This window comes from Phyllopteryx taeniolatus, chromosome 1, assembly GCF_024500385.1.
Source record: "Phyllopteryx taeniolatus isolate TA_2022b chromosome 1, UOR_Ptae_1.2, whole genome shotgun sequence".
NCBI classification, from domain to species: Eukaryota; Metazoa; Chordata; class Actinopteri; order Syngnathiformes; family Syngnathidae; genus Phyllopteryx; species Phyllopteryx taeniolatus.
In genome coordinates this window covers 48,923,125-48,943,002 of record NC_084502.1, presented here as the reverse complement: position 1 = coordinate 48,943,002, position 19,878 = coordinate 48,923,125, and the positions used below count along the sequence as shown (strand labels likewise).

At 40.4% G+C, this 19,878-nt stretch overlaps 2 protein-coding genes across 7 annotated transcripts in view; both read right to left on the bottom strand.

Moving 5' to 3' along the window:
- LOC133464942 (ATP-dependent 6-phosphofructokinase, muscle type-like) overlaps positions 1-469 on the bottom strand; it is a 50,099-nt gene extending 49,630 nt beyond the window's left edge. Inside the window, exon 1 of one of the 5 annotated variants that reach the window (XM_061747170.1) lies at positions 83-469. In XM_061747170.1, coding sequence (XP_061603154.1) covers positions 83-173 — 91 coding nt within the window. In that variant the 5' untranslated portion in view covers positions 174-469. The remainder of the gene's footprint in view (positions 1-82) is intronic. The other 4 variants (XM_061747189.1, XM_061747180.1, XM_061747155.1 and 1 more) reach the window with 4 other exon arrangements.
- A 193-nt stretch (positions 470-662) lies between these two features.
- Positions 663-19,568, bottom strand: troap (trophinin associated protein). Of its 2 annotated transcripts, none has more exons than XM_061747223.1 (16): positions 19,379-19,568; positions 19,037-19,166; positions 16,758-16,962; positions 16,272-16,680; positions 10,453-10,571; positions 10,226-10,345; positions 9,620-9,659; positions 8,004-8,122; positions 5,047-5,172; positions 4,924-4,963; positions 4,268-4,380; positions 3,986-4,114; positions 2,911-3,000; positions 2,571-2,835; positions 2,300-2,493; positions 663-1,114 (listed from the first exon to the last, which is right to left on the bottom strand). In XM_061747223.1, exons 2-16 carry the CDS (start codon positions 19,096-19,098, stop codon positions 1,034-1,036), a joined length of 2,112 nt encoding a protein of 703 aa, XP_061603207.1. In that variant the 5' UTR covers positions 19,099-19,166; positions 19,379-19,568; the 3' UTR covers positions 663-1,033. The 2 variants fall into 2 exon arrangements, with proteins under 2 accessions (XP_061603207.1, XP_061603215.1); XM_061747231.1 differs by having other exon boundaries at positions 2,300-2,488.
- Between the last annotated feature and the right edge of the window lie 310 nt (positions 19,569-19,878).

The following is a 19,878-nucleotide window of genomic DNA, read 5'->3' as shown; positions in this document are numbered from 1 at the left end:
TATCCAGCTGGGTTCACTTCACAGACACACTAACAATCAGGAAACATCACGAGACTGCAAGTTGCAGATGATACAATCTTACCTTGAGCGTCGCCTCCAGATGTCAGCACGGCAATAGAGCATCCCAGCCCCATCTTCGTGGGGTCCGTGATCGAGTGTAGGTTCTTTGACATGTTTCTCGAGTAAGCAGCGAGGGCTATGATGAAAGGGAAAGAAGAAAGAGAGATCGAGAGCGTGTGCTCTACTCCTGGAAGTGAACAGGCTTTATAGTCCACTGGTGTCCTGAGTCTACTCCCACTGGCATCCTCCACCAGCACTCAGAGAACTAAATATACATCCGAGCACCTGCGCTAGACATGGCAAAACAAAACACATGATCCTCATTGATACAAAAGTATTTGGACAGCAGCTGATTTCACCAACATGAAAGAAAAATGATCGAACAAAGTTGGTCCCGACCTTTACCTTTCACACTGAACACCGATGGGAAAAGTGTTAAAGGGACTCTGTTGTATTTCACCCCAAAAGTGTTTTAACGGGGTTCTCTGCACCATCCAAGCCTTTACCCGTCTTTGTGCACAGGGAAAAGAAAGGGGTTAACGGGATACCTACTATTTTTAAGTGAAATAAAGACTCCAAAACAGACCAGTGGTCAGGCCACAAACTGTACATAAAAACATTTATTTCCAAAAGCTAGATTAAAAAAAAATTGAAACAAATAATTTAATTGTCAAAAAGTGCTAGTCCACAAAAGGACAACAGAATGAGAAAACACCCTTTTAGTAGGTGTTCGCCTGAGCACATGCACATCAGAGCGCAGTCATTTACCCAGGTCTTTTTTTGGAGGGCTGGAGAAAATTGGAACGGAACAAGCATACCTCCTTCAGAGCCAGTGCTATCAATTCTGTACTGCGACTACAACACAGATCTTTATTTAGTTGATAATCACAACAATACTTTTTTTAAAGGAGAGGAACTCAAGTACCAATGTTTGCACAGTGTCCGCAACATTCGAGGGATCTGTATTAGTGCTTCAAGAAAAATCACTTAATTCGTTCTCTTGAGGTGGAGAGGAGCACAGAGAGGAAGCATCCAAGCTCAGTGGAAAAAAATTCTGGAAGAAAAAAACAAAAACAAAAGTGTACAAACTTGTGAGACAACCCCCACGGGAATATGTACAGTGGCACCTTGAAGTTGGAACACGCAACAGTTGTAACATTTGGAGTTGGACAAAAAATGTTATGAAAACTATGCCTCAAAGTTCAAACAGGTTGTGGAGTTGGAATCATTATCATGTGAATCATCAGACCCTAACAAGACCTCCTTTCAGCCAGTGTGGGTTTTGCTTTTTCTTTGGCCTTTTGTGATACTTATTCTGGAAGGATGATAGTTGGAGATGATTGCCAGTAGTCATGGATGACTGTGTGTTGCTCCTGTTCAGCAATGTTCAACACACTGTACTAATTTTATTAATTGGAGACTCTGTATAATTGCTGTTGGCTTGACAGGACTGAGCTTTTTTGTCAATAAAGGACTTGGCTTTGATTTTGATCTTCAATGACTTAGTCCATTGGTGAGCTTTGACAAGGCGCACCGAGTGAAGCTGTAGACTGCTACGTTAACTTGTCACTACTGATGTAAAGGTAGAATGTCCTGTTTTAATGTTACATGACATTAGCAGTTGATTTAATTATATATGTATAACCCCACATTCATCATGGAAGTTTAAGACTATTGTATTTTTTTTAACAAGTTAATATGAGTTGTTAACTTCTGCTTACACAGGTGAATCTCAAGTAATGCCATGAGAAGGCTCATTTATAGAAGTTGCTCACTTTAAAAGTGAAACTTGTACATTATGTAGATTCATTATACACATGAAATACTTTCCAGAAATTCCTGCCCAATTTCTGTTAGGTTTTCATTAGTTGTAAATTATAATTATAATCAAAATGATTTATAAAAAAAACATTCAATGTTTAGTAATTTGATATAATATACAAACTTCACTTATAAATTGAACTATTGAAATAAATCAAGCTTTCCACTATATTCAAATTTATTAAGCTGCACCTGTACTTATAACAATTAGGATCCATGTTACTTCAAACCTAGCCTGTACTGTTAAATTTAAAATTTTGGGGGCAGGGGTTAGTGAATTACAGCTAATTACACCAAATTAATCTCAATGAGAAATCTTGTTTAAGAGAACCAAATGGAAATTTGACCAGAACAACTTGTGGTTCAGCTTTGAGGTCCCACTGTAGGTTTTTGCTCATATTCAACTGTTTGCACTCACAGTGGACTCTTCAAAGTGGCGCAAGGACGCCACCGGGTCTCTACAGCGGGGTTGAGAGGGTAGGAACCTGGGAGCATCTGCAATAGAATGGGAGGTATAGAAAGCAATCTCGTGGTCCAAACGTAGGTCCTCCAGGGGTAAAAGACGCTTCGGCAGCAACGCAAGTGCAGTGTTGGTCACAAAGGCCTTCTGGTCTAGAAAAGAGAAGTCCCACTTTAGAAGTGTATCTCAGCTCCGATGAGCGAAGATGGATGCGTTGCCGTTGTGTTACCTCCTTGCAGAATGTGGCGGGCTGGATTGATGCGACTAACAAGCTCACAAACTTCTTCCACGTCTGACAGATCCTGGCTGGGTCCCTCCTGACAGGTCAAGCTTTCATGCTTCTCAAAATGTAACTGTTTCTTGCCTGTGGAAAAAAAAATGACAGACTCTCTTTGCAGGGTTGGGATGGACTGCTGTGCTTCCTCAATCATCTGCGCCTCTTGATTGCCCTGGATGTCGCTCATCTTTACTTTGTCTTCACAGTGGCTTTTAATCTATAAGAGATAAGAAAGATTCATTTCATCAATGAGAAGTTGCACTGTGGTTTTAGGTTGGACCTCGCTTCTTACAGGTAAGGCTTGAAGAACTGGGAGCTTCTTTTCCCTGTTGTCAGGGCACTGTCCATCCTCTTGGTCAACAAATAACGTCTGGACAACTTGCTGCCACCACAAGACATCAGAGTTACAATTCTTAGTAGGTCGAATTTTCAGCGAGATTATTTGCAGTATGGTCATGAATTAACCTTTGTGAAAATTCAAAATGATTTCATTGTTGGTATGAAGATTTTAGGGCCACACTGACAAACTAAAAGATTACAAAATACAAAAGTTCTGAATTTACAAGTCACAATATTATTTTGGTATTGAAATATTGTCCTACAACAATTTAACGGACGACCCCCACCCCCTCATTAGTCCATAAATTGAGGTTCCACAGTAAAACAAAAACTCTTAACCTCGATAAAATCCCAAATATTGGGGCGATTGTTCTAATATTTTTAAGAGGTTGAAGTGGGCATGGATAGAGATGTCCATATACAACCCCAATTCCAATGAAGTTGGGACATTGTGTTAAACAAAATACAATGATTTGCAAATCATGTTCAACCTATATTTAATTGAATACACTACAAAGACAAGATATTTTATGTTCAAACTGATAAACTTTGTTTTTAGCAAATAATCATTAACTTAGAATTTTATGATTCCAACACATTCCAAAAAAGCTTGGACAGGTGGCAAAAAAGACTGAGAAAGTTGAGGAATGCTCATCAAACACCTGTTTGTCACAGTTTTGTGACAAAGCACGTATGAGGTCGTATTGGCCCATATTTCACTAACAAGTTGATTTTATGTATTTTTTGCTCAAGAAAATAAAACTGAAAACTAAAACTCATTACCAGTAACATCAAACCATTTTGGAGCAATTGGTAATTTTCTAATTGCATTTGGAACACCCCTTTTTCATCACCAAAATTGACAACACCCCACCCCCCATATCTTGGTGTGACGTCAGAGACAGAAGTGGAGAACAAATTCACTGCATAGCCGGTGTGGAAAGGAATGTACTATACTGATAAGTGGCAGTATGTAGCCATATTTTACATATTGCCGCTGTCAGGTGGAAGTAGATGTCTGTACATACTGTGCCAAAAACAGTGCCTCTGCCAAATGGTTTTTGAGGTGTGACACGCATGGGGCCTGTACCCTTCACCCCCTTGTTCTGGCTGGCAGCAGCTTTTTGATGACTCTTTGCAACAGACACTCGTTGTGGCTGCAGAAATAACACATTATTACAAGGTAACTTAAATACATGAAACTGTAAAGGATCATACACAACTATTATAATTATATAAACAAACAATATTAATCATAATAATAATAATAATAATAATAATAATAACTCATCCAGAGTCAACAAACTCACAAACATGGCATAAGATTGAGATCGTGGAGTTGCAGTTGATTGGCTGGAGATGCACACGCCCTTATTGTGCAGTATACTTAGCAAAGAGGAGGGATCGGTCTGGAACTCTGCATCTTTGTCAGAATTTTTTTTTTTTTAAAGGTAATTAGGTCATGTCAATATCCATTTGAAAGCACCATGGAGCACAATACAAATCAGAAAATGTATATGTACTGTCAGAAGCAAACAAGAAATTATTTTAATTGAAATGGACCTTTCACTAAGACCTCCCTTATCCTACATTTAGGTACTTTTATTTATTTTTCTTTCCCAGATATTTGAAATAATATCTGACTAAAAGCAATGGTGTAAAATCGATACAGATGTGCCTCAACGCCTCCTGTCCCCAGGTTGCCATCTTGCAATAGGTTAACATACAGATTTTAGCATGTTTGCATTCATTCATGAAATGCTGCCAAATTGACATTATGGATGGATGCAGCTTTTTAGAATGCTATCTTTTAGCATTGTCAGAATTTTCATTTAGCTGGGGCGAGAGTGACGGTAGGTAGACAGGGCAAGCCCAACTCTCAACAAATCTGTCACAAACGGCGGGTTTACAGCTTTGCAACACGTAGCATTGAAGAATGTTTTCACTGAATTATATTACATCTTACCTGCTGCCGCCAGACTCTTTTTAATTGGAAGTCTCTGTGGCTGCATGGCAGTAAAAAGGGGAAAAAGGGAAGGAAGTAAAATGCACAGAATGAATAGCATTGCAAATAAACATCTGTACCTACTGTGTCAAAAAAAACATCTCTGAAAGATGGTTTTTGAGGTGAGGCACGGATGGGACCTGCAGCCTTCACCCCGTCACTCTGGCTGGCGGCAGCTTTTTGATGGGTCTTTGCAACAGACACTGGTGGCTGCAAAAATAAATTATTCCAGGTTAACTTAAAAGTGCATGTAAAGCAAAAATAAATGTCTTCTAAATTTGACACGCCACACAGAAGAGGGTTTATAGCAACCCTGCCAAATTTGAATGATAAAAAAATTGGCAAGAATTTAAAATGAGGCTTTAAAATAGGGAAGAATCAACCCTTTGCCTCTGCTCTCAAACGCTGTGTCTGTTCGCTGAAGGTGCTGAATCCGACCCCCTCAAACGTCAATCAAATATCACTACTACAACCTGAAAAATGGATCCTACTTGGTCGAGCAACTTCCTTACCCCTACATATTCCTACATTAGGCCACCAGAACCAGAATCCAACTGCGACTCAGAAGACGCTGACCTATCAGAGAATCAGCCTTATACCTCTCAGTCTGCAGGAGAATATTTATTTCCTCTCATTTATAAGTTAACAATATGTAGTCCAGTATACTGTAACCTAACGTTAGCCACTTAAAGATAGGCTATGTAAAAGCATAGCAAACATATTTTTTCAGTTTATCAGATACTTTTGACAATATTCAGTAGTCAGATAAGTTATAAGAGGGGGGACTTGCCCAACTACATCACAGAGCAGCCGTTTAAGCGACGATCCACCATGCCATTCCTCCACTGATTTTTAATGCACCACATACAGTACATTCGCACATCCTTTGGGGAGCTGGTTGGGGGTGACGGTTGTGGATCATCATTGCCCCGTGACCATCTCGCCTCACCCCCATCATAATAAACAACACCCCACCACACACAATCACGGTACAGGGATAATGGTTGCCAGTCAGGGACCTGGTAACCATTAGACTTTACACCGATTTTATCGGCTGATAATTAGCATGTTATGCTGATTGGCTTTAATGTCATAATTCGCCGATCCGATCAATGACGTCATTGGATTTACTCCGCATCGCCATCGTGCACAGTATATTTGAATCCAAAAGCTAGTTTATTTTTAGCCTTGTCGCGTGTCTTTTGACGTAGTCCTGTAAATATCTGACGGCCAATAAAGTATTTAAAACAAAAAAATGTCGGCGGTGTGGGACAGACAACACGTAATGCCCAGATCAGCCTACAAGACAAATGTGCTCTTTCACGATTGGACTATGTCAGACTACAGCAATAAAATCTTGTATTAGGATACCACCGCATCCCGTTTTTTCCGATCACTGGGCTTCATTTTGTCAACTCAAACGCGTCAGGGTACACTCGTTACCATGGTGACGACAACACTAATGGATCACGGCGTGTGTTTGTAAGAACAAAATGGGGAAAAGCGTGTGTTGGTGGTCACCAGTGCTCAGGAGAGGACGTTCGTTTAAGGCTTGCTTGAGGTGTGTTCCCGTACTTTTAATACGATACGGCTCGCAAGCAGGCAACAAAAAGGTTATGTAGCCTAGCAAGCTAGTGGTACCACGAACGGTTGTACATAAACATGCCGCCGTTCTGTCGAATCATGCTCTCAAGATTCGGTGTGGGTGAAGTAATTGAATTCAAAATAAAGTCATTTAATTACAGTAAGTTAGCACCCATTATTTCTGTCATGTTGTAATGTTGGCTTGACCTGACTGATTAGAATACACGATCTGACGTGAGCAGTGATTTCCAACGTTTATGGAGCCAAGGCACATATTTTACAATTGAAAAATCTCACGGCACACCAACAAACAAAAATGTCACAAAAAGTGGATACATTAATTACTGTAATAGGGTATTCACATTTCTCTTGGCTTGACTCCTGGGGGCCTGTGCCCCCCCCCCACCCCCCTTGGGTCCCGCCTTCCTCTCCCCTCTCCTGGCGCCCTCACCTGTCATTGCTCGCGATGCGTGCTTAACATGAACTTGCTTTTGGTGGGCCGTGACCTTTTTCAGGTGGCAGCTGGCTCCTGCGTTGGGCCCTGTTGGTGGCTTGGGGGCCCCCATACTCTCTGGGGGTGGGGCGAGTAAGCCGGGGGGTACTAAGCGTGGGGGGGCGGTGGTCCGGTACCCATGTCCCTCCCTTTGGGACTGGTCGAGGTGCTTCGGTTGGGCTTGGGGACGGCCCTGGGCCCTGGCGACTAGACTCACTGGTTTGGCCCGCTCCTTGTGGGTGGAGGGGGCCGGACCCACCCTTCCTCAATGTGCCGGCTCAGCAACTCCATGCACCAGTTGACGAACATGCATGTGAATATGGTGTTCATTCACTAATAAGTTCCATAGACACCCTATAGGCTTGAATTACTTAATATAGGACCATTCATAATAACACAGGTTATAATAAGATCAACTCACAGGTTCTTACAGGTGTTTTGACACTTCAAAAGCATTCCACCACACCACTCATCAGTAGCACTGCCTTGCTCATTTCCCACATCCTGTCCTGTCCTTTTCTCTCCTCTTGTTCTATCGGTTATTTGTTGCATGTCCATTCAGCACAAAAAGCATACAGATCTACAAACCTGCAAGGCATCCAGCTAAACAGGTCAGTTCTTTTTAAAAATAAATAAATAAATGAAATAAAGCTACCCCCGGAAAAAGAAAATAAATCCAGAACACGGAAATAGTAAAAAACAATCTAACGCTATATCTCTACTATTCAGCACTACGTAGCTCTCAGTCTTTTCACGTTTTCAGCAATTATATGATGTGTGACATGTACTGTATAATGCATTTAGGAACAAATCTATGAAATTACATTACAATGACTAAGAACATGAAACTGTAAAGGATCACGCACAACTTAAAATGATATTATTATTACTATAATTAGTATTATAAACATAATGAGAATAATAATAATAATAATAAAGACTCATCCAGAGTCCACAAACTCACAAACATGGCATAAGATTGAGAGCGTGGAGTTGCATTTGATTGGCTGCAGATGCACACGTCCTCATTACGCAGGATATTTAGCAAAGAGGAGGGATTGGGCTGGAATTCCATTGCTTTGTCTGAAAAACATTTGTATTTTTTTTTTAAAAAGGTAACTAGGTCATCATGTTAATGTCCATTTGAAAGTATGATAGATCACTATTAAAATCTGATAATGAATTTGTGATGTCACAAGCAAACAAGCATTTATTTTATTTTCTTAATTTGTATTTGAAATGGTATCTGAAAGAAGGGCATAATGTAAAATCCATATGGATGTGCCTTAGCGCCTTCTGTACTAAGGTTGCCATCTTGCAATATTTTAGCATACAGACATTTGTTAGCATGTTGGCATTCTAATCATCTCAGTAGACTTGAGGACTTAAGAAAACTGTCCATTGAAGCATAAAATGTTGCCAAATTGACATTATGTGTGCAGACGGCTTGTTAGAATTCTAGCTGTTAGCATTGTTCTAATTTGTATTTAGTTGGGGCTAGAGTTAAAGTAGTTTTACAGGGCAAGCTCAACTATCAACAAATCTATCAGAAATGGCAGGTTACAGGTTAGCAACAGGTAGCTTTAAAGGGGACTCAGATTAATATTATGTTTGTGTAATAAGAATTAAATAGAATAATTAATCAGTGTGGCGCCACAATGGTCGACTGGTTAGCAGAGCTGCCTCACAGTTCTGAAGTCCTAGGTTCAAATCTGGCCTCGCCATGATCTTCCCGTGCCTGCAGAGGTTTTCTCCAGGTACTCAGATTTCCTCCCACATCCCAAAAACATGGATGGTAGGTTAAATGAAGATTCTAAATTGCCCATGGGTCTGAATGTGACTGCGAATGGTTGTTTGTATATGTGTGCCCAGTCAGCTGAGAGAGGCGCCAGCACGCCTCCGACCCTAGTGAGTAGAAGTGGTATGGAAAATTGATGGATGGATTAATCAGTGTAAGGGTAAAAGGGGGGGGGGGGGGGCTGCCATGTTAAGCGAAATAATTATCTGGAGAAGACCAGAAGTGACATCAAAGCTACAGTATGTAGCACGTTGCCTGCCAATACAGCGAGCCGTTGAACTGTGTCGGCTGACAGATTTCTAATAGCGATTTACTCATTCAATCCTGTGTACACAATGGCTGAAATGGAAAACAAGCAGCGGTCATTAGAGGAAGGGTAGCAAAGCGTAAAAGTGTCATCAACTTCGTAATGTGAAAGAGATTTGAGAAAAAAAAAATCAGCTCACAATTAATTACATGTACAGTAGATGACATTTATGATCATGGTTTATTATACTTTTGTACATGTAACGAAATCGAATATGTATCTTATTGTGGGAGAATATTTACCAGCTCTTTATTTGCATTCATGCGAGAGTGTAAAGAATCAAAAATGGCAGCCCCCCATAAGAGAGTATACTAAGGCAGATGCAATGTTTAAAATTTTTTTTTTAAGTTAATACTTCATAGATATGAGTCAACAGCACCTGATAAAGAAGACATGCACATTTAAAATATAACAACATTTTGACATCTTGGATTTGGTTCCCCTTTAAGAATGTTTGTATTGAATTATATCTTACCTATGGGTGCTACACTCTTATTAGTTGGAACTCGCTGTGGCTGTATTGGAGAATGAAAAAGAAAAAATTAACATAATTGGAAATAGATGTACATTTGGGATAAAAAGTCTACACACCCCTGTAACTGGAGATGTGGCTGAGTTGAGAATTAACCCATCAAATTCATGTTAAATGGGACTCGGCACAACTGCCACCATTTAAAGTGCCTCTAAATCCAAATAAAGTTCAGCTCTTCTAGTAGTTTTTTGCTGAAATTCTCTGGAGAGCTTGGCTTGAGTTGGAAGATGTGACTACAAAAACATTAGGAAAAGCATAGGAGAACATCTGAAATTTATTTGGAGTGAAAGACAATAAATGGTTGCAAGGAGTGCTGACTCCCATTTAACATGAGTTTGAATTCTGACTACAGCCACAACCCCAGCTATGAGGTTATCTCAGTTGTTTATTTTTACTTCCCCTCTCTAAAATACTTCTTTTTCCCCCCAATTGAGTTGTACAGGTTACAGGTCACATTAATGGGAGAAAAAGTTTAGAAATTATTTTTCACAAAAACCTGGCATTTGAACATGGGTGTGTAGACTTTTTAGATCCACAGTAAGTACATACCGTGTCGATAAAAGTCATGTGTTTTGAGATCTGGCACACAAGGGGCATGCAGGGTCCCCCCCCCTTCTTCACACTGGCAGCAGCTTTTTGATGACTCTTTACAACAGACACTCGTTGTGGCTACAGAAGTAATACATATTACATGGCGGATCACACACAACAATGAATAGTAACAACAAAGAAGCAGTAGAAGTAGTAGTCAACGACTCATCCTGAGTCCAACTCACAAACATGGCATCAGATTTTGAGTGCGGAGTTGCAAACGGCTGGCTGAAGGTGCGCACACCCTCATTACACAGGATACTTAGTAAAGCGGCCTGATTGGGCTGGAATCCTTTAGCTGCATCTGAAAAACATTTTCTTTAAATTACTGGACACGACAGCAAGAGCTTGTCAGTACATGAGTGAAATGACACTGTTCAGTACCTGCGCCATGTGTTTCTAGTCATGACATTTTATTTTATTCAATTTTAAAATCAGCAGCTCCCAATCTGAGGCCATGGTCCTCAGTTGGAAAAGGGTGGAGTGCCAAGGGTGAAGTATCGCAGGGTCTTGTTCACGAGTGAGGGAAGAATGGAACGGGAGATCGTCAGGCGGATCGGTACAGCGTCTGGAGTAATGTGGACTCTATCGGTCTGTCGTGGTGAAGAAGGAGCTCTCGATTTACCGGTCGATCTACGTTCCTACTCTCACCTATGGATATGAGCTGTGGGTCGTGGCTGAAAGAACAAGATCTCAGATACAAGCGGCCGAAATGAGTTTCCTCCACAGGGCGTCCGGGCTCTCCCTTAGAGATAGGGTGAGAAGCTTGGTCATCCGGGAGGGGCTCAGAGTAGAGCCGCAGCTCCTCGGCATCGAGAGGAGCCAGATGTGGTGGCTCGGACATCTGGTTAGGATGCCACACGGACGCCTCCCTCCTGAGGTGTTCCGGGCAACCGGGAGGAGGCCCCAGGAAGAAAATGAATAGATGGATCTTTGAGACTACAGCAGAATGGCAAATGACCAAAGAGAGCCAATCACAAGTGTCGGCTTTAGGAGAAAGTGATGTGCGAAAGATTTGACCTTCTGCAGCTATTTTTCAACTGTAACTAAAATTGTAATAATGGAAATTTCCAAAACAACTGTAATTTAACTACAAATTTTCTCCCGGTAATGTAATGAATTACAGTTACATACATTTTGTAATTAAATTATGTAATCTTGTTACATGTAATAGGTTTCCCGTCCCCTCCAACACTGCTTATAAGTCACTTTTCCATATGTCCCCTTAAATATTATATAAGTAGGTCCATTTTAGTTTGCTGGTACAGTAGTGTTCTGAGGGGTCCATTCAGGAGTATACCCCCGCGGTCTGCACTGTGAAAACAGGTTCGTTATACACCGTGTTCAAAATGATCATGAAAATGATGAAAAAGACGATAGTCGATCCAATGAAAGTATAATTATCCAAATCAACCGTTAAGAGTACAAACTTCCCAATTATAGTAGAGTAGCAACGTCTTTTTTTTTTTTTAAGGTTGCAAAGACCTGAAAATAGTCATTTGTTGAATTTGCAGCATTAGGAGGTCATATGTATTAAAATTAAAATCTATTTCAATCCAACATATATTAACAGGTCAAGTTACATTTTGACATAGGACCGCTTATTTGATAGCAGCTTCACAATTGTTCCATCCATTGGACTGAATTTCTGTCATATTTGTCTGAATTTCTTTATATATATATATATATATATACACGTATATACATTATGTAATTCTGTGATGGTTAAAGGCTGTCTTTAATTTGTGTATTTAATTGAGGGATGTTTAGATCCTTAATAAAAGTTAAAATTTCTTTTTGATCTGGATTGTTTGAAGATGCGTATAAGTTGTAATAAAATTGTAAAGAAAATGTCATTTCTAGAGGTGACTGTACAGTTGCCGTTTGAATCTTGAATGGCTGTAATTAATGACTTATTTATTGCGCTGAAGTTGGTTCGCAAGGAATTTTCCCGATTTATTATTGTACTCAAAGTTAGTGTATTTTAACTGTTGTAGAAAATCTGTTCTTTTTGATAAGATAACGTCTAACTGATGTTTTGCCTTTTGAAGTTGGTTTCTTAGTGTATCTATCGGATTAATTGCATAGTCTTCTATGAGGTGTTTTATTTTTTCCTCAATTTAATTTTCCAATTTTTGTTCTTGTTTTTTCTTATACAAAGAATATGATATGATTCGACCTCTCAAAACAGCTTTCCCGGTTTCCCACAACAGAGATGGCTATATGGTTGGGGAGTCGTTAAATTTTAAAAACTCATCCCATTCCTTCCTCACAAAAGAATCAAAATCTGGGTCCTTCAATAGGGTCGTGTTGAAGCGCCATTTTGTTGGGGGTCTCAAATTTGATTAAACTTTTAGATTGAGAGAAATTGGTGCGTGATCACTGATGATGATTGGATGTATTTTGGGAGTACTTCTTTGAGCTGCCGAATTGTTTGAAAGAAAAATCTATTCTTGAGAAAGAGCGGTGAAGCGATGAGAAAAATGTGAATTCTCTTTCTGTACGGTTTTTCAGGCTCGTGTGCCTTTGTCACAGAAATTCTTCATCAACAGGTACAAGACTACCCCTCTCATTAATCTCCTTGGGGAACTGGTCGTTCATTCCAAACAAAGTCCCTTTAAGCTCCCGACCTTTGGATTTTACAAACACTTTTTGCTGAAAGTGTTCAAACTTTGCAATGATGGGACGTGGTCCGTTTCCTGGACGAGGGCCTCCCAATCGGTGGACGCGGTGAAAAGTAATCTTGTCGATTGTATCTTGAGCGCGGACATCATAAACTTTTTAATCTGCTCCTCGGGGTCTTCCAAAGCATTGTCTGGAATTCCTGAGAAAATGAGGTTGTTGCGCATGCTTCTTGATTGAATGTCCAACGTAGTTTCTTTCATGAGTTTATATTCCAGTCTAAGAGTTTGTAGTTCTGCTGACGTTGACATCATGTTTGATCGAAGCGCAGTATTATCTAATCTTAGCTCATTCACCTGTTGTTGCGTGAATTCCAAGCTCTTGCTGAGTTCGGTAATCTCCTGGCGAAGCAAATCAAGTGCAATTGACAATTTCTTGTCGATTGAGAAGAGGACACTCGTCTGTATCTCTGTCGAATAAAGCAAATCCTCAGTTGAGGTGGAAAAATCCGTTTTCTTTCCTCTTCAGCGCCAGTTCGACGGATAGGCTGGGATCCTCCATGCGAGACGTGCTGGTGTTGACGTAGCTGCACGGATATCAAGTGGCCCTCTGTAAGATACCGCTGCTTGCGAAGCTGGCGAAGGAAAAAAAGAAAGAACGAAGCGACCATCCGACGTTGAAAAAGACTTGTGAAAAGAGAAATTTTATCTTGAAGTAGCTGTTTTTTCTTTTTCAAGACTGTGCAAAGGGTGCCGCCATGTTTTTCGTCTTCAGAAATCACGCAATCTCTTTCATTGTCGCAGCATGCTCCCTCCTCTCACCCTCTTTGCATTGCATAGTAGAGTTTCAAGTTGCACTTACGGATGTAGCGCCGAACTGTATTTTCTCACGCTCTCGTTCACAAAGAGGTGACCCTCGCCCCATGTTTACTTGTGAATGACTGAGCAATTCAGGGAAGCTCCTTTTATACCCAATCATGGCACCCACCCGTTCCCAATTAGCCTGTTCACCTGTGGGATGTTCCAAACAGATGTTTGATCAGCATTCCTCAACTTTCTCAGTCTTTTTTGCCACCTGCCCCATCTTTTTTGGAACGTGTTGCAACCATAAAATTCTAAGTTAATGGTTATTTGCTAAAAAAAATTAAGTTTATCAGTTTGAATTTCATTAGAATTGGGGTTGTATTCTGTTTAACTTCGGCTAATCTTCATTCCTCCCCTTTCCAGTGCATGGCTCCACCTTTCTAACTGTTCCTCCACCTGCTCCCCGCTTTCACTGCAGATCGCGTCATCTGCAAACATGGTCAAGAGGGATTCCAGTCTAACCTCATCTGTCAGCCTATCCATCACCACTGCAAACAGGAAAGGGCTCAGTGCTGATCCCTGATGCAGTCCCACCTCCATCTTAAACTCCTCTGTCACACCTACAGCACACCTCACCACTGTTCTGCTGCCCTCACACATGTCCTGTATTATTCTAACATACTTCTCTGCCACTCCAGACTTCCGCATGCAGTTCCACAGTTCCTCTCTGGGTCCTCTGTCATAGGCTTTCTCTAGATCTACAAAGACACAATGTAGCTCCTTCTGACCGCTGTACTTTTCCATCAACATCCTCAAGGCAAATAATGCATCTGTGGTACTCTGGGCATGAAACCATACTGTTGCTTGTTGCTTGCAAATACTCACTTCTGTCCTCAGTCTCGCCTCCACTACTCTTACCCATAACTTCATTGTGTGTCTTATCAACTTTATTGCCATTCCACATTATTTCAAGTTTCAGCCTCATCACTCGATCTGATACTCTTTTCACCTCAGACATTCTTAGCTAACTCTTCCTTTAAAATAACCCCTACTCAATTTATCTTCCCATCTACACCAAGGTAAAATAATTTAAACCCTACCCCTAAACTTACTCCCTTTCCACCTGCTCTCCTGGTCACACAATATATCAACCTTTCGCCTCATCATCATGTCAACCAACTCCCGAGATTTTCCTGTCACAGTCCCAACATTCAAAGTCCCCACATTCAATTCTAGGCTCCGTGCTTTCCTCTTCTCTTTCTGCCTAAGAAACCGCTTACCACCTCTCCATCTTCGACCCACAGTAGGTCAATTTCCACCGGTGCCCTGCAGGTATACGGTGGCGGGGGCGGACGTTCTTAACCTGGGCCACGACCGATCCGGTATGGAATTCTTTAGATGAACGCTCATATTTGTTTGGCAAAGTTTTAAGCCGGATGCCCTTCCTGACTCAATCCTCTGCATTTATCCGTGCTTGGGACTGGCCTACAGTTTGCACTGGCTTGTGCCCCCCATAGGGCTGCATTAGTTCATCATCCATTTTGCAAAGTATAATTTGCAGTCAGCTAAAAGTGTTGCTGTCCGTGTTTACCTGAAAATATCTCCATACAGCTGACATGGCTCCTACCAGGAAAGGCTGGGGAAGTGGTATTGGTCATAATATTGGAGCATTTTTTCAAGTAAGAGTACAAATGTACAGTAGATGTATAGTATTGCCACTGATACTGATATTGGTGCATCCCTTCTAATTGTATGCATTTTATTCTCTCGCTCTACCCTGCCATGAGCATACCCATTCTTTCCACATCTACCTGTACAATTTGAACCCGATTTGTCCGGGCTAATTGTAATTACTATTATTATTATTTTCCAAGGTTATGTCGAAGAAGTCGGGGTTGTGGCTTAGCGCAGGTCAATTATAAGTTTGATTTTTATGCTGATTAAAACTAAAATTGGCATGCTGATTCCGAAACTGCAGTCAGTTTTTTCCTAGCGCGTCAAGTTTTTTTCTCCACAGCTTACCCTCCAGATGAGCAAAATTCCACTGATTAGCTGTAGTATGACTTGCCATCTGATTACGATTGGACTCATCTACAGCTATCGGCAACTTGTTTGTGTAGTCACGATTGAGACAATGCAGTGAGAGGTGTGTGCAGCTCCCAATTGGTCAGTACTATCAATATCTGCAAACAGAAAGCTCGCATAATCGGAATTAAGAGGATTTGTGCTGGCTTTTCTCTTAACCTTGGAACCATGGATATACCATTGTAAATTCTATTTCGTTTTATGCTGTTTTTTTATATTTTCAAAGTTTGTAACTATGCCATCTTGGTGTTTTATTTACAAAGGTATACATTTTTTTTGTTCCACTTTGTTCAAAAACTTGACGTGATCAAGAAAAACTGAGATCAGTTTTGGATTCGCAACCAAAAATTTGTTAAAAACAGTTGTCAGACCTAACTCAACAAAAATAGTTTTCCCAGTGTAAGGATGCACAACTGTGCCTCGGTTGCATTCGAAAGGGCTTAAAAGTGCACACAACTGCACTAGTAACATGCGAATCTGCATAGTGAATTCACCACAGGGGTCGCTTGAGAGGTTATCCTGTGCGTTCCCACTTGGATTGGAGATGTCAATTGGATCTTTGAGACTGAGATGGGTCATCTTATCCAAACAGACAGAAGATGAGGAGGAGGAGGAACTCTTCTGATGTGTAACATTTTCAGTCTTTAATGTCTCAAAATGGCCAGGATCCATTCCATGAGACCTAAAGTTCTCCTTTGCTGCTGCTACTGTGCTTTTTAACACAGCCGGACACTTCAGGGGGTTCTCTTTTGCCTTCGGGGTTTTTATACAAACATTTTTTTCAGACTGGACAGAATGGGCACCACTTTTTGGCTGTGAAGTTACATCTATTGTCAAGCTCTTATGCCGAGACATGTTGAAAGGCGTAGACCTGGTGCATGACTTTGCCTTCTTGGCTTTCCCCTGCAGTTAAGAGATACGGAGTTAACACAAAAGAAGAAAATTATGCAGTGTCAAAATGATGGAAACAACACACTCACGGCCAAGAGTCCCTGCTCCCACTGAGCAGCATGAAAAGCCGTTGAAGGTTGGAGAGACTTGACGAGCACTGGAATTCTGCTTGGCCGAACGGGCGGCTTCCTCCCAGGATCTTGGTCCTCAGAATCCCTATTAGGAAACTTCGGCGCAGGCACAGGCTTTGAGTTCTTGGGCACCAGTGCCATCCTGTTTTTCTCATTGTTCACCCTGAGCAGAAAGACCACAAGGTAAAACTGATCAATTTAATTTTCAAACTAGGAAGGGAAGGAGATGAGGTGCTGAGAAGTTATAAGCAGTGTTGCACACAAAGACAAAAAACAAAAAACAAAACAAAATAATACATTCATATGTACAGTATCATGTACAAAACTTCTACATATTTGGAATTTTAACCATAGTGTGGAAAAACATATTTGTTTGTTTTTTAATGTGTTTGTATCTGGTTGATTGCATACTGTAGCTGCTGTGACAGTTAAATTTTTCTCACGAGAAAAATGCATGTTTTGAAACTGGGACACGGTACTTTGTTCGATACGCTCTACATGGTATAATACACCCTTATGGACTGCAGATTTTCGGTTTTGCAGTGGGGCTACACTCAAGGCAAGTTAAATAAAACAAAACATGATTGCTGGCTTCGCCCAAATTATTGTTTCAGTAATGTTTGTCTGCCTCTTCCACTAAAAGAGTGCAAAACCCTCTTTTAAATACAGTGGAAACTCATTTTAAACAGACCCCGAGTTAACGGATATTGGAAGTAACAGACTGGCACCATAAGCAACATGGCTAATTTGCATGCACCAGGATACTAGCGAATCGCATGTAAATTAGCTATGTGCTTGCACGCTGGCTTGCTGCTCTCTTGAAAACAGCAGGCCCTGATTCAAATCCTGGCTGGAGGAGGTAAGTTTGAATAAAATTTTAAACTAACATTTTCAAGTTTTTTTTTTTTTTTATTTAAATGTATTTATAGTAAATGTGTACTGCATAGTGCATTTTAGGCCATAAAAAAAGTGTAAAAGAATAATTTGGTACTGTATTGTTGTATTTAGGCTATGAAACAAGTGCTTCAATATAAAGAGGCAATCGGCTGTAACGGACAACGCCGGCTTTATTTTGGTAGCTTTCTACTGACTGTTATTGTTCAATTACCATTGGTTGAATAGGGCTCTTAGCATCAAGCAGCTTTTAGTGAACATAGGACTTTGATTTGGAGCCTGTTTGACTGGTGAAGTGCGTTTGAGTCCATCTGTTTGTGATGTTTGACAAGAAAGCGCACAGAGTGAAGATGTACACTGCGACGATAGCTTCCTACGCTAGCCGCAAGCTCAACACTGACTGAGTTTTTTGTGCTATGTTTTACATTAGTGGCTGATATCATTTTATACGTGAGTGACAATGCTTAAAAAATTAGAAGCATGCATAATGCATCTGAATTATAGTGTGCCATTTGTAAAGGGAGTTGGTAAGAATATGTGGGAGGGCTGTGAAAACTGAAAGTACTCCTCAAATAAAGTTTCTCCAAACATGCTTTGTTACTTGTTTGTTATTATCACTATAATCTATGTCAGAGAGTCAATTTCTCCAGGTAAAATGGTTTTCATTTGACACTCTGTTTAAAGTGTCCATCCTCAAGCTTTTATTTTGATACTTGCAGATATCAGCAGTTTGAATTTTAGCTACATATTTAGTTTCACCTGAGCATTTTAGATTCAACATTTAAAATTCAGGTCTAACATATTTGGATATGTTGACAAATGTAAAATAAAAAAAATTAAAAAAAAAAGTAACTCAAGAACTCAACACTTTTTTGAACATTATTTGAAGCTAAATGGGACAAAATGTTGCTTGTTACTTTTAGCGTGAGCCACTTTGCGAACTAAATCAAGGGAGTGTTCGAGAGTGTTTTGTTTTTAATGGGTTGATATTGACTTGTTAGCTTCTGCTTCTACTTGCATGACAAGTAATTTTAAAGGAATAATTGAATCATAGTCTTATAGTTCAATGTTTTATGGTAGTGACAGTTTGGACTGGGGAAGAAATTTTAATTTGTTTAACTTTCAAGGGAAGGAATAACTATGTTGCTATGTTGCACAAAGCAGACAGAATTGATTCAGTGGTCAAGTAGGGGAAAACAATATCATAATTTTAGTATTTTCTGCACAGAACAATAGAACTGAACCTACTTGGAGGAGGTAACAAGACGCCACCCACAACCAAACCACAAAACACACGCCTGCAATTACAAATATGCAATTACGTATGTGACTTTCTCTCTTACCTCCGAAGGTAAGCGCTGATTTCATCCTGCCTTTGCACACGAAGAACTGGAGAGCCGTCCATTATAAATCAGATAACTTCAGTATTGTGTCGTGTCAGGAGTGGAGAACGACTGGAGGCTAAGAAGAGTCCTTTTAACAACAAGTTAACATAAGTTACTGTATTGTGAGTTATCAGTCATTCTAGTGATACAACGAGAAAATCAGAAACAGAAAGGCGTAAACAAAAACAAAAAACAAAGTATAAACGGTCATTAGTTTGTCATTCCAGGCATTTAAGTGAACGAGTGTTCAAAAGCCATTAGCTTGAAAAACCATGCCCGTGGCTAAGCAGTCGTACATACGTTAACTAACTGTAGGGCGATAAAACGGCGTCTTGCTCCCCCAAGAAGTCCCAACTTTGTTTTCATGAATTTGATCCGCTTTTACACTTAAACTTAAGCCCCTGAAATGCTCCTACACGCCGCGAGTGGACTGCTAACGTCTTGGACTAACAGCCGTTTGTATTTACCGCGCTTTGCCATTGGCTACGATTGGAAACCGTATGAGCCAATCACCATACGTTCCGTTTTGCTGCATTTCCTTTGGCCAATGAGCGACGGGGTTTCATAAACAACCCTATGGCAACGACGGAAAGTCATTGAACCATGTGATTTTACGTCTCCTTTTTTCCCAACATGCATTCATCACTCACCAGTAACGATGGTTTGCAATAAATTAAAGAAAATTTATTTGACCGAGTTGCTAAAAAGAGAAGACGTATGCGAGAATAAAAGTGAAAGTGTGGATATTTTAAAGGCATCTCAGACTCTCCATTCATCATCATTCACGTACATTTTGGTCA

Excerpts from the sequence above, each read along its gene's own strand:
- troap (XM_061747223.1), bottom strand. The coding sequence starts at position 19,098 with ATGGACGGCTCTCCAGTTCTTCGTGTGCAAAGGCAGGATGAAATCAGC. Across the intron at positions 10,346-10,452 it reads CAAAATCTGATGCCATGTTT|CCACAACGAGTGTCTGTTGT; the intron begins GTGAGTTGGACT and ends TTACTTCTGTAG. Across the intron at positions 4,964-5,046 it reads GAGATGTTTTTTTTGACACA|CCACAGAGACTTCCAATTAA; the intron begins GTAGGTACAGAT and ends ACTGCCATGCAG.